We start from the raw sequence: 27,153 nt of genomic DNA, 5'->3' as shown, positions 1-27,153 counted from the left end.
AGAGCTTACTTGGGAGAATGAATGGGCAGGGTTTAGAAGGGAGCACAGGAGAGGACAGGGTGATGTCAGTGCCTCAGCCTCAGTCCTGCCTACTCTGGGAACCTATTGTCTCCTCCTCCTTCCTGCATTTCCCCCACCCAGCTGCCTTTAAGGGAACCTTAGAGAGGTTCCTTCCCTACTCAGGGCCTTTGCCACGCCCTTCCCTCCTCCTGAAATGCTCTTCTCTTCAGCTGCTCTTGTGGCAGGCACCCCTTGGCTGGGCCCTGGGGAGCCAGTGATAATCCAGTTTGGTTGAAGAAAGCACAGGAGCTTTGGATCCAGGTGCTGTGAGCTATGAGAGGCAGCACTAGTCTTCCGGAGCTGAGAGAAAAACGTGGGGCTCAGGGAGAATGTGCCAGAGTTGGTGCTACCTGGAGGGAGTTTAAACTCACATGTCTTGAAGTGGCCAGGCACCATGCTGGGTGATGCTGGGGACCTCAGTGTGGGCGAGGAGCTCACAGGCTGACACATTCCCAGCTCAGCTTGCATGTGTGATAAGGGAAGTAAGTAGTCCAAGTCATTGTGAGAGCCCAGAGGGGGAGCTGGTTGGCCTGAAGGAGTTGAGCTGAGTGCCGAGGATGTAGCAGAGCTAGGCAGCCGAGGGTGAGGGCGATTTCATCCAAACAGATGCTTCCTGAGGCATGCCAGGGCTGGGCCTGGTGCTGGTTGGTGCTGGGGACCTAGAGAAGAGACAGGCCTTGCTCTACCCTCCAGAGGCCCCTGGCTGGTGAGCGAGACAGACACACTCATACGGTCCAAGGACATCAGCAATCAGAAAGGTCAGGGGAGGGACAAGGCCAAAGCTGGAAAAGTGTGAAGATGTTTTCTGGGTGGCAAAACTGAATAGTTACATTTGTAATCATTTAATCATCTCCTCAACAGATGTGTGTGAGCCAGGATACAGCTGTGAACAAGCAGACAATCCATCTTGAAAGTTGTCTCCCCCACTGGGCAGAGGGTAGGTCATTGCTGTATTTCCACTGTCATGGGCCTGGGCCACAGAGGCTGGCAGTATGGAGTGCCATTTAACAGTGGCTCTGGAGCCAATCTGCCTGAGTTTGAACCTGTCTCTCTCTCAAGGCTAGCTGTGCCACCTTGGACAGGTAGCTTCAGCTCTCTGGGCCTCAGTTCCAGCCATTATAAAATGAGGTAGTAGCAGCACCTACCTGAGAGAGTTTTGTGAGGGTTCTTTGAGTTCTTTTATTCATTCTTCATTCAAAAAATGTTTTATGAGGGCTGGGCGTGGTGGCTCACACCTGTAATCCTGGCACTCTGGGAGGCTGAGGAGGGAGGATCGCTCAAGGTCAAGAGTTGGAGACCAGCCTAAGCAAGAGTGAGACCCTGTTTCTACTAAAAATAGAAAGAAATTATATGGACAACTAAAAATATATATAGAAAAAATTAGCCAGGCATGGTGGCACATGCCTGTAGTCCCAGCTACTTGGGAGGCTGAGGCAGGAGGATTGCTTGAGCCTAGGAGTTTGAGGTTGCTGTGAGCTAGGCCGACGCCACGGCACTCTAGCCTGGGCAACAGAGTGAGACTCTGTCTCAAAAAAAAAAAAAAAAATTCAGGCATAAAAAGGAATGAAGCACAGATACATGCTATAGCACAATGAACCTTGAACACATTAAGTGAAAGAAGCCAGACACAAAAGGGCCACATATTCTAAGATCCCATTTATAGGAAATGCCCAGAATAGGCAAATCCATGGAGACAGGAAGTAAGATTAGTGGTTGCCAGGGGTGAGGGGCAGATGGACTGAATGGAGGGTGATAGCTAAAGGATACGGGCTTTCTTTTTGGGGTGATGAAAGAGTTCTAAAATTATGGTGATGGTTACATAACTCTGAATATACTAAAAATCATTGAACTATATATGCCTTAAATGGGTAAATTGTGTAGTATGTGAATTATATCTCAATAAAGCTGTGACCAAATGAAGTCTTCCCACCTGTGACCAAATGAAGTCTACCCACCCTGTCCCCCAGGAAACCAGTGTCAACAGTTTCTTACATCTCCTAGGAAAAAAAAAAAAGCAAGTATATTTATACATATTCTCCCACCTACCTTGTAAAAACGTTACTATTTTTATTTTTTATGTATTTCCCCTCAACTTATGTTGAAAAGTTTCAAACCTACAAAGAAGTTGCAAGTACAGCGAACAGCCACATACCTTTGCTGAGATTCACTGGTCATTAGCATGACACTTCATTTGCTTTATCTAAACACACATACCCATGCACTTTTTTTTTTCCCTTTTTTGGCTGAACTATTTGAAAGTTGTGGTCATCATGATAATTCACCTCTAAAAGCTCCAGCAGGTATCTCTTAAGAACAGGACGTCTGCCTACATAAGTACGTAATTATCATAATCAGGCAATTTAAGGTGAGACAATACTATTATCAAATAGACAATCCTTATTTAGATCTACCCAGTTCTCCCTGTAATATTCTTCAGAGCCAATTTCCTTTTTTTAAATCCAAATTTCAGACTAGAATCATACATATTTAGTTATCATGACTTTTTCTTTTTCTTTCGTGCCATGAACAGCTTTAAAGATTCTAGACCAGAAGTTGTCACCCTTCACTTTGGATTTGCTTGATTGTTTCCTTGTGACTAGAATCAGGGTAAACATTTATCTTAGACATTTTTTTTTGCAACACAAATGATAAAATTCTTAGTATACCATTCTGCACCTTGCTTTTTTTACTAAACAATGCCTCTCTTGAGAGCCTTCCATATCAGCACACAAAGAGCTTCCTCATTCCTTTATACAGCTGCCTAATATTCCATTGAGCGGACTTAACGTATTTGAACAGTCCCCTAGGGGAGGACATTTAGGTGGTTTCCAGTCTTTTGGGATTTCAAACAATGCTGCCGGAAATAACCTTGTAAATGCAGTTTTTCATATGTGATAGCATATCTGGAGCATGGATCCTTAGATGTAGAAGCGCAGCCTCCAAAGTTTTATGTTTTTAATTGAGGTGTAATTTACGTTTAGTGTAATGCGCAGGTGTCAGGTGTGCAGTACTCCCTCCTACCCCTTCCCAGTCAGTCTCTCCCATCCCAGAAACAGCCACTAATCCAACTTCTGGCACCATAGATAAGTTTTGTCAGTTGTACAGCTTTGCGTAAATAGCATCATATAATGTATACTGGGTTTTTTTTTTTTTTTTACCAAGATGAAATTAACCATTTTAAAGCAAGCAATTCAGTGGCATTTGGTACATTCACAATATCGTGCAACCATCACCTCTGTCTAGTTCCAAAATATTTCATCACCCCAAAAGAAAACCCCATACTCATTAAGCAGTCACTCTCCATTCCCCCAATATATACTTTTTTGTGTCTGGCTTCTTTTGTACAGCTTGTTTTTGAGATTCATCCATGGCTGTGTGTGTATCCGTAGCTGACTCCTTTTTATTGCTGAGTAGTATTCGTGGTATAGCTTGTCTGAACGTTTGGGGAAACATGTCCCCCGTCAGGTCAGAGTTATTCAGTGTGGGTATTTGTTAAGGCCTAGACTAAGCTGCTGTAACAAGGGGCCACCAAAACTCTGTGGTCCAAGGAAGATCTAAGTTGATTTCTCCACTTAACTGTTCAGAGGTAGGCAGGTGTGCAAGGTAGGTAGGCAGCTTTGCTCCGGAAGGTTATGGAGTAAATGTTGCCACGAACTGATGATTGGGGGATCTGCAGGAAGGGTATACAGAAGTTCTAAGAGTTTGAAATTATTTCAGAGTAAAAAGGATTTTTAAGGCAATGGGGAGCCTTGGAAGTGTTTTGAGCTGGGAAGGAAACTGACCAGACTCGTGTTTCAGGGCCCTCCCTGGCACCTGACACAGTGACTGGCCCGAGGCTGGTGTCCCCCAGCTGTTCACTGAATGAAGGCCTGGCAGCGGGGGTGGTGCGTAGGCGCGAATGTTCCAGACAGAAGTTTATGGGAAAGAAAGAGATGTGCTAAGGTCCAAGTCTGATGGGGGGAGAGGGTAGAGGGTGTGCAGGGAAGGTGATGAGGGGCCTATAAGGGGCGAGGAAATGGGGAGAAGGATGTGGGGCTTGAGCACTCGAGGAAAGGGTTAAGCGGAGGTAGGAAGTAGAATGGGGTGTAATTGTAGGAGCTAACAGTTGAGCATCTGGAATGTGCCACCCAACCCATTAGCCTGCAGGGTGGAGAGTTATGTTACCCTTCAGCCACTCCAGAGTATTAAAAGGCTCACAGTCATGGTGGGTGCATGGGAGGCCGTGGAGAAGACAAGGAAAGGGATATCTGTGGTCAGAACTCCCACCAAGCCTCAACTTGCCCGGCAGGATGGATGGCAAGCGGCGGCCAGGCCCAGGGCCTGGGGTGCCCCCAAAGCGGGCCCGTGGGGGCCTCTGGGATGAGGACGAGCCAATGCAGCCATCCCAGTTTGAGGAGGAGCTGGCAATGATGGAGGAGATGGAGGCGGAGCACAGGCTACAGGAACAGGAGGAGGAGGAGCTGCAGTCAGCCCTGGAGAGGGCCACAGATGGTGAGACTTGGTGTGGGAGCCCCCAGCTGTGCCCCTGCCCCAGTCACCCTTGGTCTTGCCTCTGGGCGAGAGTCAGCCTCAAGTCTGACCTATGACCCCTGTCTGGCCCACTTGGAGTCCTGCATAGGGCTGACCTTTGACCCTCATTCTCTCCCAAGTTTCCTGCCTGATGCGGACACCATCTCCACCTGACTCCTTTCATAATTGCACATCCCGGTCCCAGGGGTTATTATTTCTAAGGCAGGACCATGACTCCACATAGCCCCACTTCCTTCCCTCCCCACCAGGGCAGTTCTCCCTGTCAGCCACAGATCCCCGCTGGCTTCGGCCCACCCCACTGCCCCTGGACTCCCAGGCAGAGCCCCTCATCTTCCAGCAGTTGGAGATCGACCATTATGTGGGTGAGTTTGGCAGGGTAGAGGCAGGGTCGGGGAAGGGGCCCTGGGCTCATTTGGGCTCTGCCCCTCTGGTGGTGACAGTCTGTGGGAGGAGATGGACACACCAGTCCCACCCCAGTGACCAGGGCTGTGAGAGGAAGGGCAGGGGTCTGGGAAGGCTTCCTGGAGGTGGCGAGCATCTTCCAGCTGATGCCTGAAGGTGAGAAGAGCTGGCTCCTTGCAGAGAGGAAAGACGTATGTTTTTACTTCCTTCCATCCATCCATTCACTCACTCATTCATTCTTCCATGTAGTTAGTGACTTCCAAGCATCCATCTTGAGCCAGGCCCTGTCCCAGGCAGGAAGGTCCCTGCCCTTGTAGGTGGAAACATTCTAGAAGGAAAGAGAATAAACAAAGATATGTAACGCCAGGCAGCAGTGAGGGTTATGGAGGAAGGAAAAGCAGGGTGGAGGGTACCGGACTGTGTCACGGAGGTCAGGGAAGGCCTGGGAGGAGGTAACTGGGAGCCGTGGGGATGTCTGGGAAAGAGGGTTTCCTGGCAAGGGTCCTGAGGAGGGACATGTCTGAGAGGTTTAAGGAGCAGCAAGGAGGAGCCCAATGTGGTGGGAGTAGGGGCGAGGGGCGAAGATGAAGCCAGGGAGGTCACTGAGGTCTTGTGGGCCCAGGCAAGGACCTCAGGGAGCCCTCCGGGCTTCTGTCCCAAGTGAGCTGGCGAGTGTTTGGTATTGGAGCGACTCCAGCTTGTGTACGGGGCTCCCTGCAGAGAATGAGAAGACAAGCCACATACCGGGGAAGCACAGCTGACCAAGCACTGGTGTTGCGAGTATGTAAAGACCACTCGGATCTCGACAGTGAGAAAACAAACAACCCAGTTCAGAAGTGGACAAAAGACTTGAACAGATGGTTCACCGATGGGGACAGATCTGATGGCAAATAAGTCCTTGAAATGATGTTCATCGGCCATTAGGGAAATGCAAATAAAGGCCACAGGGAGGGACAGCACCCCTGTTAGAATGGCTGCGGTAAAATAGACTGACAACACCAAGTGCCGGTGAGGACGCAGAGCAAGTGGAAGGCTCGGACACTGCTGGTGGGAAAGCGACATGGCGTGGCCACTCTGGAAGACAGCTGACAGCTCCGTGGTTTCTTTTTGTTGTAGTTGAGTTTTTTTTTTGTTTTTTTTTTGTTTTTTAAAGACAGGTATTATGTCACCCAGGCTGGAGTGCAGTGGCACGATCATAACTCACTGCAGCCCTGAACTCCTGGGCTCAGCGATCCTCCTGCCTCAGCTTCCCAAGTAGCTAGGAGTGCAGGCGTGCACTACCACGTCTGGCTAATTTTTCCATTTTGTGTAGAGATGGGGTCTTGCTGTGTTGTCTAGGCTGGTCTGGAACTCCTGGCCTCAAGTGATCCTCCCACATCAGCCTCCCGAAGTGCTGGGACTATAGGCATGCGCCACCACGCACAGCCTGCTGGTCTCTTAGAGTTTGAAACCTACTTTTACCATAGGACTGGCAATTCCACTCCTAGCAAAACAACAACTTAGGTTCAAACAAACTTTGTACGTGGGTGTTAATGGCAGCTCTGTTCATAAGCACCAAAACTGGGAACGACCCAGATGTCCCACAGCGGGCAAACAGATAAAACAAACTGCGATTCGTCTGCAGCACGTGACACTGCTCCACAGTAAAGAGGAACGGACTGTTGACACACGCAGCGATGCCGGTGACTGTCAAAGCCGTCACGCTGAGTGAAAGAAGCCAGGCTTGAAAGGTTATGTTACTGGATGGTTCTGTTTGTGTGGACAGTCTCGAGAAGACAAAAAACCATAGTGACAGAGAACAAGATCAGCGGGTGCCAGGGGGTGCGGGGTGGGATCACAGACGGCCGCTCGAGGGAGGTGCTTGGGGCGATGGAACTGTTTTGCACCCCGGTTTTAGTGGTGGTTGCCCGAACCTCTACGTGCATTAAAGTTCATAACGCTGGACATACACAGCAAAAGCCGATTTGACTTTTTGCAGGATTTTTTTTTTTTGATGTAGTTGTAAACAGAAGGAGGTCTGCGTCTGGCTGCGCGGCGGGAGGTGTCCTAGGAGGACAAGGGTGTGAGCGGGGACCAGGGAGGAGGCGGACGCACACAGTGAACAGCACAGCCAGCCCGGGGCGGGGGGGCTGTGTTTGGGGCCTCAGGGGTCTGGGAGATCGGCCTTCAAGGAACCCGGTGGGGGGGGTGGCCCCTGTCTTATCCTGTGACTCCCAACCCAGGCCCAGCACAGCCCCTGCCTGGAGGGCCCCCTCCGTCCCCCGGCTCCGTGCCTGTGCTCCGCGCCTTTGGTGTCACTGATGAGGGCGTGTCCGTCTGCTGCCACATCCACGGCTTTGCGCCCTACTTCTACAGCCCGGCGCCCCCCGGTGAGCGGCCCCTCCCCGGAGACCCTACCCTGTGCACCAGGGTAGGCCCCTGCACCTCTGACCGGCCCTCTCACACCAGGTTTTGGACCCGAGCACCTGAGCGACCTGCAGCAAGAGCTGAGTGCGGCCATCAGCAGGGACCAGCGCGGGGGCAAGGAGCTCACGGGGCCGGCGGTGCTGGCCGTGGAGCTGTGCTCTCGAGAAAGTGAGTGATGTCCCAGGGCCCAGCGGGTGGGGCCCCGCTGAGCCGGTCCCAGCCTCCTCTGTCCACAGGCATGTTCGGGTACCACGGGCACGGCCCTTCCCCGTTTCTGCGAATCACCCTGGCGCTGCCCCGCCTCGTGGCCCCCGCCCGCCGCCTGCTAGAGCAGGGCATCCGAGTGCCAGGCCTGGGCACCCCCAGCTTCGCACCCTATGAGACCAATGTCGACTTTGAGATCCGGTACAGCCTCTGCCTCAGTTCTCAGACCTCTGTCCCCACCCCACTGCCCGCCCTCAGGCAGCCTTTGCCCACTGACCTTCAGCCCCCACCATCCCCCAGGTTCATGGTGGACACGGACATCGTCGGCTGCAACTGGCTGGAACTCCCGGCTGGGAAATACGTCCTGAGGGCAAAGGAGAAGGTGCGTGGCTCCCTGGGTCAGGGCAGGGAACCGGGGCCCTGCTGGCCCTGACACACCCGTCCCCACAGGCTACTACACTGTGTCAGCTAGAGGCGGATGTGCTGTGGTCAGACGTGGTCAGTCACCCCCCAGAAGGGCAGTGGCAGCGCATCGCACCCCTGCGCATCCTCAGCTTTGACATTGAGTGTGCCGGCCGCAAAGGTCTGTCTGCAGGGCCCTCCTTTTGGATGTCACTGATGCACCGGGTGGGGTGTGGGGAGAGCAGGCCTGGCAGAGGGGACAGCAAGTGCAAAGGCCCTGAGGCAGGAGTGAGGAGGGGGAAGGGCCTGGTGGTGACAGCAGAGCAGGAACCAGGGGTGGGTCTTGTAGCTTCTGCAGGCAGTGGGGACGGACAGGTGTGGACAGGCTGGAAGAGGCAGGGAGATGCGGCCACGTTGGTGTGTCGTAGAGAGACGCAGGAGTCAGGTCCCATGCGTCCCCCTCCTCCCTCCCTCTGCAGGCATCTTTCCTGAGCCCGAGCGCGACCCCGTGATCCAGATCTGCTCTCTGGGCCTGCGCTGGGGTGAGCCGGAGCCCTTCCTGCGCCTGGCGCTCACCCTGCGGCCCTGCGCCCCGATCCTGGGCGCCAAGGTGCAGAGCTACGAGAAGGAAGAGGACCTGCTCCAGGTGGCTCTCGTTGTACATCCCCCAACCCCATTTTCCTCAGCACCCCCCACCCCGACCTCCACATCCCGAGCCATCCCAGGCGGGGTCCCTGGATCCTGGAGACACCTGTGTCTGGGTTTGGTCAGATCTGTGGTCTGAGGGCTAAACATTTCCCTCTGGGTCCTGCAGTATTTCAGATGTGCAGGAGGTGGGGGTGGGCTTCCAGACCATTCCTGGAGGAGGGGGATCCGAGGCCTAGGGATGAGCAGGGTGACCCCTTGTGCTCCCACCACCAGGCCTGGTCCACCTTCATCCGCATCATGGACCCTGACGTGATCACCGGCTACAACATCCAGAACTTCGACCTTCCGTACCTCATCTCTCGGGCCCAGACCCTCAAGGTGAGGGCAGGGTGGGTGGAGCGGCTCGGCAGAGGTGCCCCTTCCTGCTCCCTTATGTGTGACTCTGTCTCCTCCGGCTGTCCCTCTTCTGTGTATCTGCAGCCTGTCACCTCCAGCAGCTCCAGGGGCATCCTGGGCCCAGCCCTGTCCTGCTCAAAGCCCACAGCGTTACTGTGGCTTTTGTCAGAGGCGAAGAGGGCATCGCGGTTATGTGGAAGGAGGCCTGTGTATTCACGGCTGCAGACTGAAGCTTAGGGAGGGGTTCAGCGAGCCGTCGAACTAGCCCTTGAATCCAGACCTTGCTTTAGCATAGGACAGAATTAGGCCGGGCACAGTGGCTCACACTGGTAATCCCAGTGCTTTGGGAGGCTGAGGCGGAAGGATCGCTTGAGGTCAGGGGTTCTAGACCAGGCTGGGCAACATAGTGAGACCCTGTCTCTACAAAATATGTAATATTAAAAACATTAGCCGAGTGTAGTGGTGCGCGCTTGCTGTCCCAGCTACCCAGGAGGCAGAGGAAGGATCACTGGAGCCTGGGAGTTCAAGGCTGCAGCACTGCTGCGCCACTCCAGCCCAGGTGACAGCAAGACCCCGTCTCTTAAAAAAAAAAAAAAAGACAGAATAAGGGAAACCATAATAGTAACAACAAAGAATAAGGAAAAGGTGGAGTTTGCTGAAGATCGTGGCGATCTGGGTGCGTGTGTCGTCTGCTGGGAGTGTGTAATGGTGTGTTAATTTCCTCGAGCTGCTGTTACAAAGTACCACAGACCATGCGTGTGGCTTAAAACGACAGACGTTGGTTGTGTCATGGCTCTTGAGGCTGGAAAGGCCAAGGAACAGGTGTTGGCAGGGCAGGTTCCTCAGTGACGCGAGGGCTGTGAGGGAAGGGCCTGTCCCAGGCCTGTCCTTGGCTGGCAGATGGCTGTCTCCTCCCTGGGTCTCTTCACACTGTCTTCCCTCTGTACACAGCTCTGTGTCCCAATTTCCCCTTTTTATAAGGACATAGTCGTATCATGTTAGGGCCCACCCCCATGGTCTCATCTTAACTTGATCCCCTGCAAAGACGTATTTCCAGAGGTCACATTCTAGGTGCTGGGGCTTTGGACTTCAACATCTCTGGGGAGGACACGATTCAGCCCCAAGTGGGGTATATTGTGTTATCGTACATATGTTGTATATGTTTGGCCAATTTGGCAGTGAAAAAACAAAACAGACTCTCATGATTCCCAGCAGCTCCAATTCGAAGTCCCCCCACCAGCCTGGCATTGACACCCAGGCCACTGGACGCCTCCCTTCCTTTCCCCTCCCCTCGGCGCACCCTGCACTCTGCTCTGGGCCCAGCTCAGGCTTCTTCCCTGCCTCAGTCTCCCCTCCAGGCTGGGCCCAACAGCCTGCAAGGCCCTTCCGCCTGTGTGCTCCCTGGCGCCCTCAGCCCAGCTCTCCAGGCCACCCCCTGCCTCTGCTCCCCCAGCTGGGCCACCCGATCCGCTCACTGCATCCCTGCCGAAAATCTGCTCCTCCTCCTGTTCCCCACCTAGGTGCAGCCGGCAGCCACTGGGCACCATGCTTGACCCCCCCAGCCCACAGGCCTCCTGACTCTCCTTGTCCCAGCTCCAGCTGCAGCTTTGTCCTATCTCCAGACTCCCCGGCCTCCAGCCCCCATGCCCAGCCCCAGAGCGTCTTTGATCCAGGGCTGCCCCTGCTCCCGGTCCCCCAGGGTCACACACACAGATGTTGTGTTTGGTCTCAGTCCCCTCCCCTCCTGTGACCCCAGGGCCCCTGAGTCAGGAGCCAGCTTGTCCCATGCCACAGCCTTTCCCTGCCCACATGGCTGTCCCACCCCCCAGGTACAGACATTCCCTTTCTTGGGCCGTGTGGCCGGCCTCCGCTCCAACATCCGAGACTCGTCGTTCCAGTCCAAGCAGATGGGCCGGCGGGAGAGCAAGGTGGTCAGCATGGTGGGCCGTGTGCAGATGGACATGCTGCAGGTATGGCTGGGTCGGGCCGGGAGGGTCCCCAGCCTCGGGAGGCCACTGCCCAGGCCCGTGCCCAGCCGGGTCCTGCCCCCGCAGGTGCTGCTGCGGGAGTACAAGCTCCGCTCCTACACGCTCAACGCCGTGAGCTTCCACTTCCTGGGCGAGCAGAAGGAGGACGTGCAGCACAGCATCATCACCGACCTGCAGGTGCCCGCCGGCCTTGACCCTGGCCTTGACCCCGCCAGGCGCGCTGTCTCCACCTGCTGCCTTCCTGACCTCTCATCTGACCTCCCGCACCTTGCCTTGACCCTTGACCTTTACCTTCCCTGACCTCTCACCTCAAGTTTGTGCCCCAATCTCTTACTTCGTTCATCTACTTGTATGACCTCGGACCTCACCTGCCACCCACCTTTTTCTGACCTCTGACTAGATTTTTGCCCACTCCCATGACCTCTGTCACTGACCTTTGGTCTGCTCTGCTGCCCTGACCGCACTGGGACTGTTCAGACTGTTCCCCACCCTCTGAGCCTGTTGCTCCCCAGTCTCTCACTGCTGTCCCCACCCAGACCCTCGCCCGCTCCCTGACCATTCAGCATCCGGCCCTGCCTTGTCCCACCTCCCAAGCCCCCCAGGCCACCTTGTCCCGACCCTGGAGCCTCGGGGCCTCCACTGACCCGTCGGTGCCTGTCCACAGAACGGGAACGACCAGACCCGCCGCCGCCTGGCCGTGTACTGCCTCAAGGACGCCTACCTGCCGCTGCGGCTGCTCGAGCGGCTCATGGTGCTGGTGAACGCCATGGAGATGGCGCGTGTCACGGGCGTGCCCATCAGCTACCTGCTCAGCCGCGGCCAGCAGGTCAAGGTCGTGTCCCAGCTGCTGCGGCAGGTCAGTGGGTTGCGGAGCCCAGTCTGGGCACCATCCACACCACTACCTATCAAGGGGCCCTGCCAGGCTTGTCCCCACCCCTGGGCTCCGGTCACTCACCCCAGCCCCCTCGGGCCACGTGTTCTGGATGCACTTTCTTCCCCCACCTAGTCTGCGTGGCCTGTCCGCGCCCACTCCTCCATCTCCCGCCTTCTCCCCTCCCCAGGCCATGCGCGAGGGGCTGGTGATGCCCGTGGTGAAGTCGGAGGGCGGTGAGGACTACACGGGAGCCACTGTCATTGAGCCCCTCAAAGGGTGAGGCCCTGAGACAGAGCAGGGGGAGGGCAGTGGGGGGCAGGGTGGTGTTTGGGGGCTCCCAGCCCTGATTCCTCGAGGCCTCTCCCCTCCCAGGTACTACGACGTCCCCATCGCCACCCTGGACTTCTCTTCGCTGTACCCATCCATCATGATGGCCCACAACCTGTGCTACACCACGCTTCTGCGGCCCGGGGCCGCCCAGAAATTGGGGTACGGCACCGGCATCAGCACATGTCCCCTAAGGCCAGCCTGGGCCCTACCTTCCGGGGCTCCTAGGCTGGTGGGGCAACAGGCACAGGCCTAGAAATAGCAGGGAGAGGAGGGGGTGCATGGGGGGCCCGAGGGTGCCCACGGCCAAGGCCCGGACAGCAGGGCAGAGGTGGGGCTGGAGGAGGAGAGGCGGCCGGGCAGTCACTGCCATCACCTCCCACCCCAGCCTGACCGAGGATCAGTTCATCAAGACGCCCACTGGGGACGAGTTTGTGAAGACGTCGGTGCGGAAAGGGCTGCTGCCCCAGATCCTAGAGAACCTACTCAGTGCTCGGAAGAGGTGAGCTCTTGACACCCCTCCTTGAGGCCTCTCAGCAGTCCCTGGCCCACTGTGGGTCACCCGGGGCTGCCTGCTCCAGGCAGCTGCCACGCGCCCTTGGCCGGGAGCCCCGTGCAGTGCGCAGCTCACCCGGCTCTGTGTGGCTTAACCTCGGGAAAGGCGCCCTGACCAGTGCCCAGGCCCAGGCCCCTCCCCAAGCCTCCGGTCTTCCCTTGAGACCTGGGGCCCTGCCTGAGTGGCCTTTACCGCTGTCCCCTCCCAGGGCCAAGGCCGAGCTGGCCAAGGAGACAGACCCACTGCGGCGGCAGGTCCTGGACGGGCGGCAGCTGGCGCTGAAGGTGAGCGCCAACTCTGTGTATGGCTTCACCGGCGCGCAGGTGGGCAAGTTACCATGCCTGGAGATCTCGCAGGTGAGCACTCAGGCCCCTGGCAGGCACGCAGGGGGCGGGCAGGCCCCGTGTGTAAGTGACCAGGGCTCCGTATGGTGGAACCGCATCCAGAGGCCAGGGCCTGGGCACCCAACTCGCTGGCCTTTTGGAGAGAGGATGCCAACAGGGCTCGAGCAGTTGGTTCATTCGCTTTATGAGCAAACACCGAGCATGTGCTGTGGTCAGGCCTTGCTCTGCACCCTGGGGGCACGGAGGTGACAAGACTGATGAGAGTTCCTGTCCCTACATGGCTCACAGCGTAGTGTGGACGTGGACAGGGACAGCAATAAACGTGTCTAGGAGGCAAGTGGGGTGCTAAGGGCTCTGCAGACAGACAAAGCAGGGGCTGGGCAGGGCCTGCCACTCTGAGGCAGCGATGCTCACACAGAGTCACCCATCACACGGTCCCCTACAGACCCCCCACCCCAGCACACTGCGCCCCAGCTCACCTCCTCCCTTGTTCCTGCGAGGGGAAGGGGAAGGAGGTAGATTCCTCTCTCACTGATGGGGAAATAGGGAACGGGGCCATGTCTCTGCTCAAGGGGACTGGGGCAGGGCTGGGGGACGCCCGACAGCACAACCAGGCTCTGACGCTTGATTGCTGTGTGTCCTCGATCGCCACCACGGTGGCTGTTCGGTCAGTGCCTGGCTCTGAGAGGGATTGTAGGCAGAGAAGCCCACTGTCTCGCTCACCGTCTGCAGCAGCGTGGACAGAAACACAGATTCGCAGTGAGACCACAGTGGGTCTGAGTTTCTGAGATTCCCCCAGGCTGGAATCAGTGCCTCAGTCCCTGGCCTAAGAGAGCCTCAAAAGAGTCTTCCTGTCTAGTCTTCTCCCCTGGAGTTTGGGTCCTGGCACGTTCCAGACTAGCAGAACAAGTACATCTCTGCTTGGTTACCTCCAGCCATGGGGAGCTCCCTCCCTACCTGGGCACTGCGTCAGTTTTCACGTGGCTCTGGGCGGAAGGCTTGGGAGAATTGCCAGTAGGCAGGCCTGCCGATAGGAGGGGCCTGTGCACACGCCCACCCACCTGCAGTTCTGGAGCTTCCGAGACTGCTCTCAGATTCAGTAGCACTAGAAGCACTCACAGTAATGATTTAACACAGCAAAAGGATACAGGTTAAAATCAGCAAAGGGAAGAGGTGTAGAGGGCGGGGTCTAGGAAAGACCAGGCATGTATCCTCCAGTTGTCGTCTTTTCAGGAGAGTCACACAGACAGCACTTAGTTCTGGAAGACTGATGCATGACGACACACATGGAGTGTTGCCAACTAGGGAGTCTCACCCTAGCTTTGGTCTTTGGTATCCATGGTTTTTACTGGGTGTCGTGTAGGCCTGGAGCACCCATGTGACTGACCTTAGTTACTCAGTCTCCAGCCCCCTCCTCCCATAGGGCCAACTGATAACATGGCCCAAGGTCCCCACCATAAACCACGTTGTTAGCATAAACTACCTGGTGTGGCTCAAGGTCTCGGGTAAATAGAGACACTCTTTATCAGGCAGGAGATTCCAAGGGCTTAGAGGTCCCCTTCTAAAAGCCAGACCTTTCTCTGGGCAAGGTGGATCCCTTACTGCACGCCACCCTTACTCCCCTATTTGGCCTTTCATAATCCTTGGCTGCCTCCCCAGCCTCCTTGGTGGAAAGGGATGAATGTTTAGACATCAGTCTCCGGCCCCTAAGCCAAAGGCAGGCCAGGAGAAGAAGATAAGAAAAGAAAGAAAAGGAACATAGAACAGGCAGAATAAGTAAAGGCAGATAATAGAGTTAAGCCCAAATATATTAGTAATTACACTGAATGTAAATAGACTAAATGCTCAAGTTAAAAGATAAAGATTTCCTGACTGGATCCACACAAACAAAAACAAAAGAAATACACCCATCTCTTTTTGATGCTTCTGCCCCCCAGCCTCAGTTTCCTTAATTGTAAAATAAGACAATTAGAAAGGAATGGTTTCTCAGTGGGGGTGGTACTACCCCCTACACTGGGGGGCATTTGTCTGTGTGTAGGTAGGGTCGTTTCTGATGTCACAGGTATGGGGGTGGCGCTGCTGGCTTTCAAGGAGGGGACCAGGAATGTCAGTGGTCCTGTACCTTAAAGAGCTGCCCAGAATATCACAGTGTCAGAGAAATTCTGAGCCAGTGGCCTCTTCAGGCTACACTCGTTTGATGTCGTCAATTCCTCATCTATGCCCAGAGCTCTGGGCTGGAGAACCCACTTCTGTCCAGCAGACCATTGAAGAGCAGCCTAGTAGCCTCATTTTGCAGATTTGGAAGCTGAGGCCCGGGTGGGCAGCGTGGTTCATCCAAGCCCTTGCTGGAAGGAAGTGGCAGAGGCGGGACCCCTGCAGCCTATGGCCACTGCAAATGACCTCTGGGCCTTCACTCTGCATGATTCTCTACCCCACAGAGTGTCACCGGGTTCGGGCGTCAGATGATTGAGAAAACCAAGCAACTGGTCGAGTCTAAGTATACAGTGGAGAATGGCTACAGCACCACTGCCAAGGTCAGGGGCTGCTCCGACCGCTGCCCTAAGATGGGCCGGGGGCAGGTGGGGGCACTGCTGGATGCCCAGGCCCGTCTGTCCCCATGCCTCCTGCTCTCACCCTGTCCCGCTCTCCTTCTGTATCCGTGGGCTTCCCTCAGCACTGGGCACCCCCGGGCTTGGCAGGAGGTACCCTCCCTCACACACACACCCTCCCCAGGTTGTATATGGTGACACTGACTCCGTCATGTGCCGATTCGGTGTGTCCTCTGTGGCTGAGGCGATGGCCCTGGGGCGAGAGGCCGCGGACTGGGTGTCAGGCCACTTCCCATCGCCCATCCGGCTTGAGTTTGAAAAGGTACTTGGATCCCCCACCTCCCACGCTCAGGACTCAGTGGAGACTAACGTGGGTCTTGCCAGTTTGGGGCCTTCTGAGCCACGGGGTACCTGCAGGGCTTGAGTATGTACTGAGTTGGGGATCCTGTGGTGTGTCAGGGTCGCCATTTTGGGGTACTCTGAGTATCCATTCTTTGGGGTCATAAGCCCCAGTGTCGAGGTATTTTGCTGCCTGGATTCTCCTGAGTTTGGGGCCTTGGGCTTTGTTACACAAGACAGCATCTGTTGTTTGAAAAACCTTGTCACAATGTCTGTGGTTTTGAGGTTTCCCAGCACCTGTCAGATGTGGGGGCTGCCCTCAGCAGTGGGGACCCTGCCAGGGGAGGTATCTTGGATCTGTGCACCCTTGTCCAGTCCTCCCAGCTCCCATGGAATGTCATGCTTGGCCCCAGGAGATGTTATGCCATACTTTTTTTTCTTTTAAGAGATGGGGTCTTGCTGTGTTGCCCAGGCTGGAGCACAGCGGCTACTCCGAGCTGCAGTCATAGTTCCCTGCACCCTCACACTCCTGAGCTTGAGTGCTCCTCCTGGCTCAGGCTCCGAGTAGCTGGGACTGCAGGCGTGTGCCCCGTGTCTGGTCCTCAAGCTGCATTTTTCTCCATGGTTCAAACGTGCATCTCTGGGTGCCCCAGATCTCAGACTTGGAGCCTTCCGGTTTGGGGAAGTCTCTGCCTTGGAGCTCTGCGCTGGGCCTGGTCTCGTCTGTCTTGGAGGGGAAGCCTCATCGCATCCCCTGTCATGTTGCAGGGCTGTCTCTAGGTTGATCCCAGTCCCTGTTTCAGATCTGGGGTCCCTGGAGTGCTGAGGGTGCTCAGGGGCCACCTAACGGCAGCACGCTAGGGTCGCAGGGTCCAGCCTGCCAGGTTCTGGGCTTGTCTCAAGTATCCGAATCCTGCATTTCCCGGCCCATCCCTGTCTGCCCTCATTTTCTGGAAGGAGTCTCAGGACTGGGGACCAGACATCACGGTCTTGGGGTCTCAGCCACGGGTCACTCCCAGGTCTACTTCCCCTACCTGCTCATCAGCAAGAAGCGCTACGCGGGTCTTCTCTTCTCCTCCCGGCCTGACACCCACGACCGCATGGACTGCAAGGGCCTGGAGGCCGTGCGCAGGGACAACTGCCCCCTTGTGGCCAACCTCGTCACTGCCTCGCTGCGCCGCCTGCTCATCGACCGGTATGCGGGACCCTCGTCCCAGCCGCTCCTCCCTCAGACCCAGGGGTCCAGGCCCCCAGCCCCTCCTCCTCTAGGGACACAGGTGTCAGGCCAGCACTTCCTCAGTGGGGAGGCAGCGGGAGGAGTCGCCTTGGACAACTGGGTTCCGGCCTCGCCTCTGCCACCTTGCAGCCTGTGGCTGGGCAGGACCCTCCCCAGCCCAGGAACCAGTGGAGGTGCCAGCCTGGCCCTCAGTGGCCATTGGCGACACCAGCCTGTCCGGCCCACCTTCCCCACAGAGACCCGGAGGGCGCTGTGGCCCACGCGCAGGAAGTCATCTCGGACCTGCTGTGCAACCGCATCGACATCTCCCAGCTGGTCATCACCAAGGAGCTGACCCGCGCGGCCGCCGACTACGCCGGCAAGCAGGCCCACGTGGAGCTGGCCGAGAGGTCCGCGGGTGGGCGGGGCGGGGCCGTCCAGAAATAGCCCCCTCCTTCCTGCCAGCTGGGCTCACCACTTCCTATGCCGCCCCCCACCGGCCCTCACCCACCCACCGCTTGGTCTCCACGCAGGATGAGGAAGCGGGACCCCGGGAGTGCGCCCAACCTGGGCGACCGCGTCCCCTACGTGATCATCGGTGCTGCTAAGGGCGTGGCCGCCTACATGAAGTCTGAGGTCAGGCCCACCTGGGCTGCCCGCACCTCCCAGCCCCCTCCACTCTCACTTCTGCTTTCCAAGATGGGCGGGCAGGGAGGGGCGTGTGCCTCTGTAGGCCCCACGGGGCCCGAGAACCACCCCCTGTCCCCTCCCCCGGGAGTCAGTCTCGGCCCCTCTGGAGTATTCTGACACCTCCCTTGCTCCCTGCTTTAGAAAGAGGCCCTGGCCAGGCATGGCGGCTCCCGCCTGTAATCCTAGCACTCAGGGAGGCCAAGGCGGGAGGATCGCTTGAGGTCAGGAGTTCGAGACCAGCCTGAGCAAGAGCGAGACCCTGTGTCTACTAAAAATAGAAAAATTAGCCTGGCGTCATAGTGCGCGCCTGTAGTCCCAGCTACTCAAGAGGCTGAGGCAGGAGGATCGCTTGAGCATTGGAGTTTGAGGTTGCTGTGGGCTAGGCTGACGCCGCCGCACTCTAGCCAGGGCAACAGAGTGAGACTCTGTCTAAAAACAAAAAGAAAGAAAGGAGGCCCCAGTCCCTGCCCTGGCCAGCCCTGACTCCCCTGGGTTCACAGTGCTCCCATCCTACCCAGACTCCTGTGACCCACATCTCAGGCCCTGTGACCTCTGACCCAGGCTCCTTCCTTGTCCTTGCTTCCCCCTGTGAACTCTGAGCCTTCCTTGGTGACCTGAGGGTCCCCAGCATGGGTCACAGAGCCTGTGGCCCAGAGACTCCTCCATGACCTCTGACCCCCTCCAGACCCAGGCCCATGTGACAGTCCGCAGGGTAGCACTCACGCCCGGGCACTGCCCACACCATCCGTCCTCCTGCCACCGGTGGTTCCCGGGGCCCCTGCCCTTGGCCGTCTGGTGGGTGACGTGTGCTCGTGTGGCCGCAGGACCCGCTGTTCGTGCTGGAGCACAGCCTGCCCATCGACACGCAGTACTACCTGGAGCAGCAGCTCGCCAAGCCGCTGCTGCGCATCTTCGAGCCCATCCTCGGCGAGGGCCGCGCCGAGGCCGTGCTGCTGCGTAAGGGCGGGCCCGGGTGGGGGCGGGGGCTCCCATGGCCGGGGAAGGCAGCAGCCCACCGCCTGCCCTCCCCTCCTGTAGGGGGTGACCACACGCGCTGCAAGACGGTGCTCACCGGCAAGGTGGGCGGCCTTCTGGCCTTCGCCAAGCGTCGAGACTGCTGCATCGGCTGCCGCACTGTGCTCAGCCACCAGGGTGAGCGCCCGCCGGCCACCCAGGCCCCAGCCCCAGCTGTCTCCCCGGATCGCCCCAGGCCCCTGCCCCTCACAAGCAGGCACTGCGCCAAGAGGCCTGGGGCCCTGGGTGGGGGGCTCCCCTCTGCCTGCACCCCCCACAGGAGGGTCCTCACCCCCGCCCCGGGAGTTCCCCAGGGGAGTTTTCCCCACACACGGCCTCCCTTGTTCTCTGGCCTCTGGGGACTTTTGGAAGCCGGGATGGGCCCTGGGCAGGGAAGGGGCAGGGATGCGGTGGCCAGGCCCTGGCTGAGCCCCAGCACCCTGTGCTGACCCAGCCCCGCCCCCCGCCAGGAGCCGTGTGCAAGTTCTGCCAGCCTCGGGAGTCGGAGCTGTATCAGAAGGAGGTGAGAGGCCAGGAGGCCGGGCAGGGGTGTTGGGGGGGGGCGGGGGGGGGAGGCTGCGGCACCTGCTCAGCCCCTGCTGTCCCCAGGTGTCCCACCTGAATGCCCTGGAGGAGCGCTTTTCGCGCCTGTGGACGCAGTGCCAGCGATGTCAGGGCAGCCTGCATGAGGATGTCATCTGCACTAGGTGTGTGCCCCGCCAGGCCCCACCGGCCGGCCTCGCCCCTCCCAGCTCCCGGCCTGTGGGTCGTGGGCCAACCTCCCTCTCCAAGGTCTTTTCCTGCACGCCCTCCCCGCCCTTCCCCTCTGTCTGTGAGGCCTCCGGAGCCTCAGTGTCCTCGCCTGCAAAGTGGGCCCACCCCAGCCTCCCAGAAGGTGGGTGCTCGGGGCAGCAGGGCTGGGCACCCAGTATCTGCCGGGGAATGGCACACCCAGCTGTCCTGGCCCCCTCCCCCAGGGAGGGGCTGGGCTTTCCCCAGGGAACGGGCAGGCGGGGCGGGTTCCCACGCCAGGTGACAGGTGATAAACGGCCGTGGCCCGCTCCTCACCGGGTACCCGCTGTTATCAGCCCCCCCTTCGTGCCCACTGAGCAAACAGCCTGCCGTGGGAGGAGGGTGGGCAGCAGGCAGGGGCCAAAGTCCTGGGAACAGCCCCTGCCCCAGGGCCGGGTGCTCGATGCCCCTGGCCTGACCCCGTCGCCCACCCGTAGCCGGGACTGTCCCATCTTCTACATGCGCAAGAAGGTGCGGAAGGACTTGGAGGACCAGGAGCAGCTTCTGCGGCGCTTTGGGCCCCCTGGCCCTGAGACCTGGTGACCTCGGAAGCATCCTTGAGGGCTGGGGCAGGAGTGAGAATTAATAAAGTTCAGGCCTTTTGCTACCTGATGTTTTGTGGTCTCTTGGGGGGAAAGGTTGTATCCTATAAGCCCAGACGAGACCCCCGAGGCCCCCACTGGGCTTCCTTCCCCTCGGTGCTGAGGTTTCTGCTGCCAGGCCCATGCAGGCCAAGTCTGCCTCAGTTTCCCTTTTGACGCCTCCCATGCAGCCGTGAGTGAATGTCTCCACACACACTCTCCTCTGCCCCTGCTCAGGGCACCCAGGTGTCGGGCCCCAGCCCACCTTCCCTGGGGGCTGCCCTGCCCTCCAGGTGCTGACCTGTTTTCTCCAGGCCCTGGGGCAGCCCCTGGCACAGAGGCTTCCACTCCCCGGCATGACCAAGGGGACCCCCCTGCCACGTCACACACCCACGGATCTTTCCACGTCGGGGTCCTGGCCATCAGCTTCTGATCTGGTTCCCCCCCAGCCCCTGTCCACTTATGAGACCCCCTGGCGATCCCCGTGTCTGTCCCCATGGTCCCTCACTGCCTCCTGACACCGACCTGTAGGTCCCTCAGGGACAGGGTCCTGCTGCCGCCCCCACCCGACCCACGGCCCGGCCCCCTCCTGCTGCGATGTGGCTCCTGGGTCCAGATCTCGCCGTTCCTGCTCCCCTGTTCACTGACCTCCCTGGTCCTTTGCTTTTTTGGGGTCCCCCAATCCAGCTCTTCTCCCATCCCCACCCTGTGTGGGGATCCCCAAATCCAGACAGCCCCTGGCCGGCCCGCCCTCCCTGCCACGTAACCACGGGGTTGTGCAATCCAGCCCCCTCCCTGACCCCCTCCCTGAGGGGATTTTCGAGGAGGGCCGAGCTGTGCCCCCCCCAGGGGGCTGGGCCAAGGTATAAATAGGGTGGCGGCCACAGGCGGCAAGCTCCAGCCCTGCACCACCATGCTCGCCCTGGAGGCTGCACAGTAAGTGGGGTCCCCCTTGCCTGCACTCAGGACCCCCACCCCCCTCCGGCCCCTCACCCGTGGGCAGTAGTCTCTGCCCCGCCCAGGGCAGGTGGGTGGGAGGGAAGGGGTCCACACTGTCCCTTGCCCCGCTGGTTCTCTTCCCGATCCACCTCGGGCTCTTTCCTCCCATCCCTGTCTTTCCTGGCCCCCAAATATCTCATTTCCCCGGGACGCTTGCTTCTGTCCCCTCCGCTGCTGTCCTCTGTGGCTCTCACGCTGCCCGTCTCCGCCTCTCCCTGGGTCCCACTGCATCATCCTCGCTGTGTCGGAGTCGCACTCCGTGTCTGTGTTTCTGGCTCTGTCTCTGTCTCTCTGTCGCCTGTTTCTCCTCCCTCACCCCCCACCCCACCTCTCTATCCCTGGGGCTCAAGAGATGTTCTCTGCCTGGGTGCGTGCCTGTCTCTTTGCACACCCCTGTCCTCTGCCCCATCGCCCCTGTTTCCTGTCTCTGCCCAGACATCTCTCCATCCCTCTCCTCCCGTCCAAGGTGCACCCATTTAACCGACTTGCCACCCAGGCCAGCTTGGCCCAGGCCCCCTCCCCCCAACCTCCTCTCCAGGGACTTTCTCTCCCTCACTTTCCCTGCCCCCCCAGCCTGTGTTTATGCAAATCCCGGGGGGGGGACATTTGCCTGGCCCCCGCCTCCCACTTCCTGTCCCGGTGGGGAGTGGGGTGAATGTGGTGGGGCAGGTCTCACGCAGGGACACCAAGCCCCACTGCAGAGCCACGGCGGGCACAGCTGCTGCCGCCTCCCCTGTCAACCCCCAACCACTTGGAGACTCAGGTGGCCCAAGGCAGCCCTGACATGCCCCTGTGTCTCTCCCCTTCCAGGCTCGACGGGCCACACTTCAGCTGTCTGGTGAGTCGGGGCCCCTGGGGACCAGGGAGGGGCGGCCCACCAGTGACCTCCCTCAGAGAGGTCACTTGCTCCCTGCCTCAGTTTCCCTTTCCATCCCTTCCTGTCACTTTGTCTTTCTGAACTCCCCCTTGGTATCTCCCGCCACCCCCATCCCATCACAGCCACATTTCTGACGTCTGTCCTACGCTCAGACTCTGAGTCCGCTTTCCTGCGACTCTGTGCGTCTTGTCCCCTGCCCACCCCACGTTCAGCAAATGTACGTACATATCTCTTCTTTCCCTTCCTCCTTTTTTGTTTTGTATTTTTAAAAATTTGATTCTGTAATATTTCAGACACAAGAAAACTATGCTCAACACCCTCGCACCCGCAGCCCAGTCTGAGGACGAAACCTGACGGCTGCGGCCGAAAGAACCCCTCCCCCACCCCGTCCCCTCCTCCAGTTTTGTTTTGTTTTTTAATTGAGGTGTAACTTACAGATCAGTGAAGTGACAAGTCCCGAGGACACTGCAATGAGTTTTCACCTGGCGCATACACCTGTGTCACCACAAATCAGATCAAGACATGGAACACTTCCATCATTCCAGAATATTCACTCACGTCCCTTCCCAGTCAACACTCGATATTTTCCACCATCGATTAGCGTTGCCTGTTTTTGAACTTTATATTAAGTGAACCCTGCAGTGTGTCCCTCTTGGGGTCTGGCTTCCTCCGTGCAACATGAAGTGTGTCCTGGCTGTGTCTCGCTCCACCACCGGGCGCCGCCGCGGTTTGCACCCCTGCACCTGCTGATGGGCACCTGGGCTATTTCCAGTTGGGGGCTATTGACCAAGCTCCTCCGATTATTCTTGAACGAGGCTATCTTGTGGACGTACATTTTCCATTTTCCAGGGCAAAATTCCTAGGAGTGAGATTGCTGGGTCATAGGGATGGGGTATGTCCCCAGTTGCTAAAGCAACACATGATTCTTGGGACAAATGGAAGAAATATGGAGGTGGGTTTGAGAAGTGTTGAGCTCCTGCCTCTGCAAAAACACTTCCTTCTGCCTGCCCTCCCCCTGTGCCTCCCACCCCCAGGAAGGCAAGGCCGGGGGTCCTCCCACCCCTTCCCCGGGCGCTACGTGTGCTGCCCGTACAACAGCAAGGTGCCAGGGGTCTTGGGAGCCCACAGTCCCAGCAGGAGCTGGCTGCCGTGCATCCCTCTTGCATCGTGTCTGTCTCTACTGTCTGTATCTCTGCATGTCTCTCTCTCTGCCTTATCTCTGCTGCCTAGTCTCCGTGTCTCTCCCTTTCACTGTCTCTTTCTGTCTCTGTGTTCTCTGCAGTGTCGCCTCTTCTCTCCCCTGTCTGTGTTGGAGTCTCCCAAGGGTCCAGGCTGGGGGTGGGGCTCCCCAGAAGCCTGCGATGACCCCTCTTCCCTCCCCACCCCATCAGTACCCAGACGGCGTCTTCTATGACCTGGACAGCTGCAAGCACTCCAGCTACCCCGACTCAGACGGGGCTCCTGGTGAGTGACCCTGGCCCCTTCCCCACCCAGGCCTCGGGCCCATTTCACAGATGGAGGAGCTGAGGCCCAGGGGAGGGTGTGACCTAGCACAGCGGGATAAGGGCAGCCCAGGCCTCCAGACCGCCTCCCCTTCCCTCTCCCACCCGGCTGCTCCCCCATGCAAATCCTGGGGTCAGATATTTGCACAACCCACAATGGCCTCTCTGTGCTGGGGGCTTCAAGGAGGAGGAGGCCTCAGTCAGACCGCCCAGCTTCTGACTTAGTGCCCTTCCCCCAGATCCCCTATGGGACTGGACCGGGTCCCCACCTGTCCCAGCTGCCCCCTATGAAGCCTTCGACCAGGCAGCAGCCGCCTTTGGCCACCCCCAGGCCATGCAGCTGTGCTACGGACCCTCGGCCTACAGCTCTACAGGGAGCCTCGACCCGGCCCCCAGCCTGGAGGCCACAGGGCCCGGCCTCCCAGCGTACCCCACAGAGGACTTCACCAGCCAGGTGAGTGGCAGGGAGCTAGTTAAGAACAAGCCCTGTTTTCTGATTGAGGTTTACCAGGTGCCAGGCCCTGCGTTAAAACCCATGCACATAGTAACCCCTTTAGCAACCTCCGAGGGCAAGTATGGCCATTACTGCACCGCACGACCGGGCAGGGGCAGAGACAAAGCAAGGGACAGCACAGGCTGGGGTTTTGGCTGTATTGGGCAGGCTTCAACAGACACGGCTCAGGTGTCCCCTGGCCACGACAGAGTCCACGCTGTCCACAAAGTTGGGGCAGAGTAGGGAGGGCCACAGCGGGGGGCTGAGTGGAGGAAGTGGAGGAGAGAAGGGGGCCCCTGGATGTGCAGGTGACCCTGACCTTCCGCAGACTCTGGGTCCCGCGGCGTATGCCCCGTACCCCAGCCCCGCGCTGTCGGAGGAGGACGATCTCCTGCTGGACAGCCCCGCCCTGGAGGTTTCGGACAGCGAGTCGGACGAGGCCCTCATGACTGGCCCCGAGGGGAGGGGATCTGAGGCAGGTATGTGGGAGTGGACGGGGTGGGGACGCCAACTGGAGATGAGGGAGGGGGCTAAAGGAACCGTGGCTTCCCAAGCACCTACTGTATACCCCAGTGCTGAGGGCAGTTCCCAGATCCACACCAGCTGCTAGCTGTGTGACGTCAGGCAAGTGCCTCTACCTCTCTGTGCCTTGGTTTCCTGTCTGTGCAGTGGGGATGGCAGTGATAGTGTCTACCCTTGTGAGGTCATTAGGAGGATAAGACGGGATCACACGTGTAGATGGGACAGCAGTACTTGGCACAGAGTGAGCACTCAATAAGTCAACATCTTCACTGTCATTATCCACACAGTGGTAACAAAAATAACCATGAGGTCAACCCCCAACTAGTCAACCTCGGCTCTGCCCCATGTGCCCAACATGCATTATGCTCAACCCTGAAAAGTCAGGGTCATGAGTGACTTTCTGTATCTGGGCCTCGATTTCCCCTCTGTAAGCTGGGCATCCGCCTCTTCCCATGTCATGGCTTGGGTCCTTCCCCCCGGAGGGCAACTGTACAGCAACCAGCAAAGCACCTGGCACCAAATGCTCCCCAGGGCTTTGTAAAAGTCACACACACACACACACATTAGCCTCATTTATGGCTGAAGAGACTCTGACGCAGAGAGTTTAAGTCACCTGTTTTAATGTAGGATCTTTAAGATGGAGAGCGCTCCCCCGTTATTAGGAGAGACACAACTTGGAAATAAAGATTGTATCACTTACAGGTCCTGAGCGGTATGTGGCATTCATGGAGGCCAGGGAGCACAGCACAGGCAGGGGAGAGAGAGAGAGCCAACGCCCTTACTGGGGTCCAGGGCGTTATCCAAACCGGTTTCCTGCAGGGAGTTTTAATTGGTGGGTTTAGAGCAAGTAGGCTCCAGTTCCACGAGGACACGCTGTGCCTGAGAGGTGGTCACTGAGACCCCCCTATCTGGGGCATGGGGGCCAGCAGGGCTGTCAAGGAGGCTGCATCTAGCTGCCCCATAGGGAGGGGGTCACCAGGAGGCAACTGTACAAGGCAGGTATCTGGGATCCACCACATTTAGGACCTGGTCTTCAATGGGGTGCGGGAGGGGAGTGTAGGTAGAACTGGAAACTGTCGCGGTGACTGAGCCCTGCTTCTGGTACGAGAAAGTCCAGCTTATGTTTAAAATGGGGACTGAGAAAACATAAAGTGATAGAAATCACTACATCACTGCCTCATGTTCACACAGCTGGGAAATGACAGAAGGTTCTTTTTTTTTTTTTTTGAGACAGAGTCTTGCTCTGTTCCCCAGGCTAGAGTGCCGTGGCGTCAGCCTAGCTCACAGCAACCTCAGACTCCTGGGCTCAAGCGATCCTCCTGCCTCAGCCTCCCGAGTAGTTAGGACTACAGGCATGCGCCACCATGCCCTGCCAATTTTTTCTATATATTTTTAGTTGTCCAGATAATTTCTTTTATTTTTAGTAGAGGCGGGGTCTCGCTCTTGCTCAGGCTGGTCTTGAACCCCTGAGCTCAAACGATCCACCCGCCTCGGCCTCCCAGAGTGCTAGGATTACAGGTGTGAGCCACCACGCCCCGCCGACAGAAGGTTCTTGTACTCAATGCCCTGCTTTGAAACCCCAAGCTCTGTGGGGTCCTTGCTGGTTGTAGGAGCCTAGGAGTCAGGTGCCTCGGCCTCTCCAGGGACCCCATCCCGTCTGGGAGACCAGGAGCTGGAGAAATGGCCAGGCCCATTCAAACCGACCCCGGATCCATTCGCAGCCAATCAGCTCCGCTATCAATAATATGAGCCCTTGAGGAGTGCTGTCAACCCATTTCACAGATTCCTTCACTCACGGGCTTATAAACATGTGCGACTATGTGCTGGCCGCAGAGCAGGAGACAGGACAGACGCCAGTCCCAGAAACTGAAGCGCGGAAGGGGGATGGAGTTCCGGGGCTAACAGCTGCAGGGAGGGAGTGACTTGCCCAGGACGGGACTGGGGGCGGGATGGGCACAGAGTCGGGTGTATCCAACAGGCACCTCCCTCGCCCCACTTCTCTGGATGGGGAGACTGAGGCTGGAGTGGAAGGAAGCTGGGTGGGCGTGGGGGCGGGGCCTGGGGACCCCCTCCTAACGCGTCCCTCTACCCCGCCGCAGGGGCCCGCAAGAAGCTGCGCCTGTACCAGTTCCTGCTGGGGCTGCTGACCCGCGGCGACATGCGCGAATGCGTGTGGTGGGTGGAGCCGGGCGCCGGCGTCTTCCAGTTCTCCTCCAAGCACAAGGAGCTCCTGGCGCGCCGCTGGGGCCAGCAGAAGGGCAACCGCAAGCGCATGACCTACCAGAAGCTGGCGCGCGCCCTGCGCAACTACGCCAAGACCGGGGAGATCCGCAAGGTGAAGCGCAAGCTCACCTACCAGTTCGACAGCGCGCTGCTGCCCGGCGCCCGCCGCGCCTGAGCCCAGCCTGGGCGCGCGGGGGCTCCGCACCCTGCCTGGGCAGC

General features: G+C 58.1%; 1 protein-coding gene across 3 annotated transcripts; it reads left to right on the top strand.

The window, feature by feature from the left end:
• Positions 1-332: 332 nt before the first annotated feature.
• On the top strand, positions 333-27,153 carry POLD1 (DNA polymerase delta 1, catalytic subunit). Of its 3 annotated transcripts, XM_045531067.1 has the most exons (31): positions 333-997; positions 4,349-4,551; positions 4,839-4,952; positions 7,215-7,361; positions 7,441-7,566; positions 7,635-7,803; positions 7,903-7,984; positions 8,053-8,185; positions 8,484-8,650; positions 8,926-9,030; positions 10,878-11,018; positions 11,103-11,213; positions 11,701-11,892; positions 12,098-12,186; positions 12,283-12,399; positions 12,626-12,739; positions 13,002-13,149; positions 15,576-15,671; positions 15,871-16,008; positions 17,045-17,220; positions 17,499-17,651; positions 17,775-17,877; positions 18,756-18,888; positions 18,970-19,083; positions 19,416-19,468; positions 19,555-19,652; positions 22,128-22,155; positions 23,586-23,658; positions 23,936-24,150; positions 24,518-24,668; positions 26,811-27,124. In XM_045531067.1, the coding sequence occupies exons 2-31, from the start codon at positions 4,350-4,352 to the stop codon at positions 27,107-27,109; spliced, it is 3,987 nt and encodes a 1,328-aa protein (XP_045387023.1). In that variant the 5' UTR covers positions 333-997; position 4,349; the 3' UTR covers positions 27,110-27,124. The 3 variants fall into 3 exon arrangements, with proteins under 3 accessions (XP_045387023.1, XP_045387021.1, XP_045387022.1); XM_045531065.1 differs by lacking the exons at positions 22,128-22,155; positions 23,586-23,658; positions 23,936-24,150; positions 24,518-24,668; positions 26,811-27,124 and adding an exon at positions 20,175-20,344; XM_045531066.1 differs by lacking the exons at positions 333-997; positions 4,349-4,551; positions 4,839-4,952; ... (21 more) ...; positions 19,416-19,468; positions 19,555-19,652 and adding an exon at positions 21,214-21,254 and having other exon boundaries at positions 26,811-27,153.

Source organism: Lemur catta, chromosome 19 (genome assembly GCF_020740605.2).
Source record: "Lemur catta isolate mLemCat1 chromosome 19, mLemCat1.pri, whole genome shotgun sequence".
NCBI lineage: Eukaryota > Metazoa > Chordata > Mammalia > Primates > Lemuridae > Lemur > Lemur catta.
This window is presented reverse-complemented; position numbering and strand designations above follow the sequence as displayed.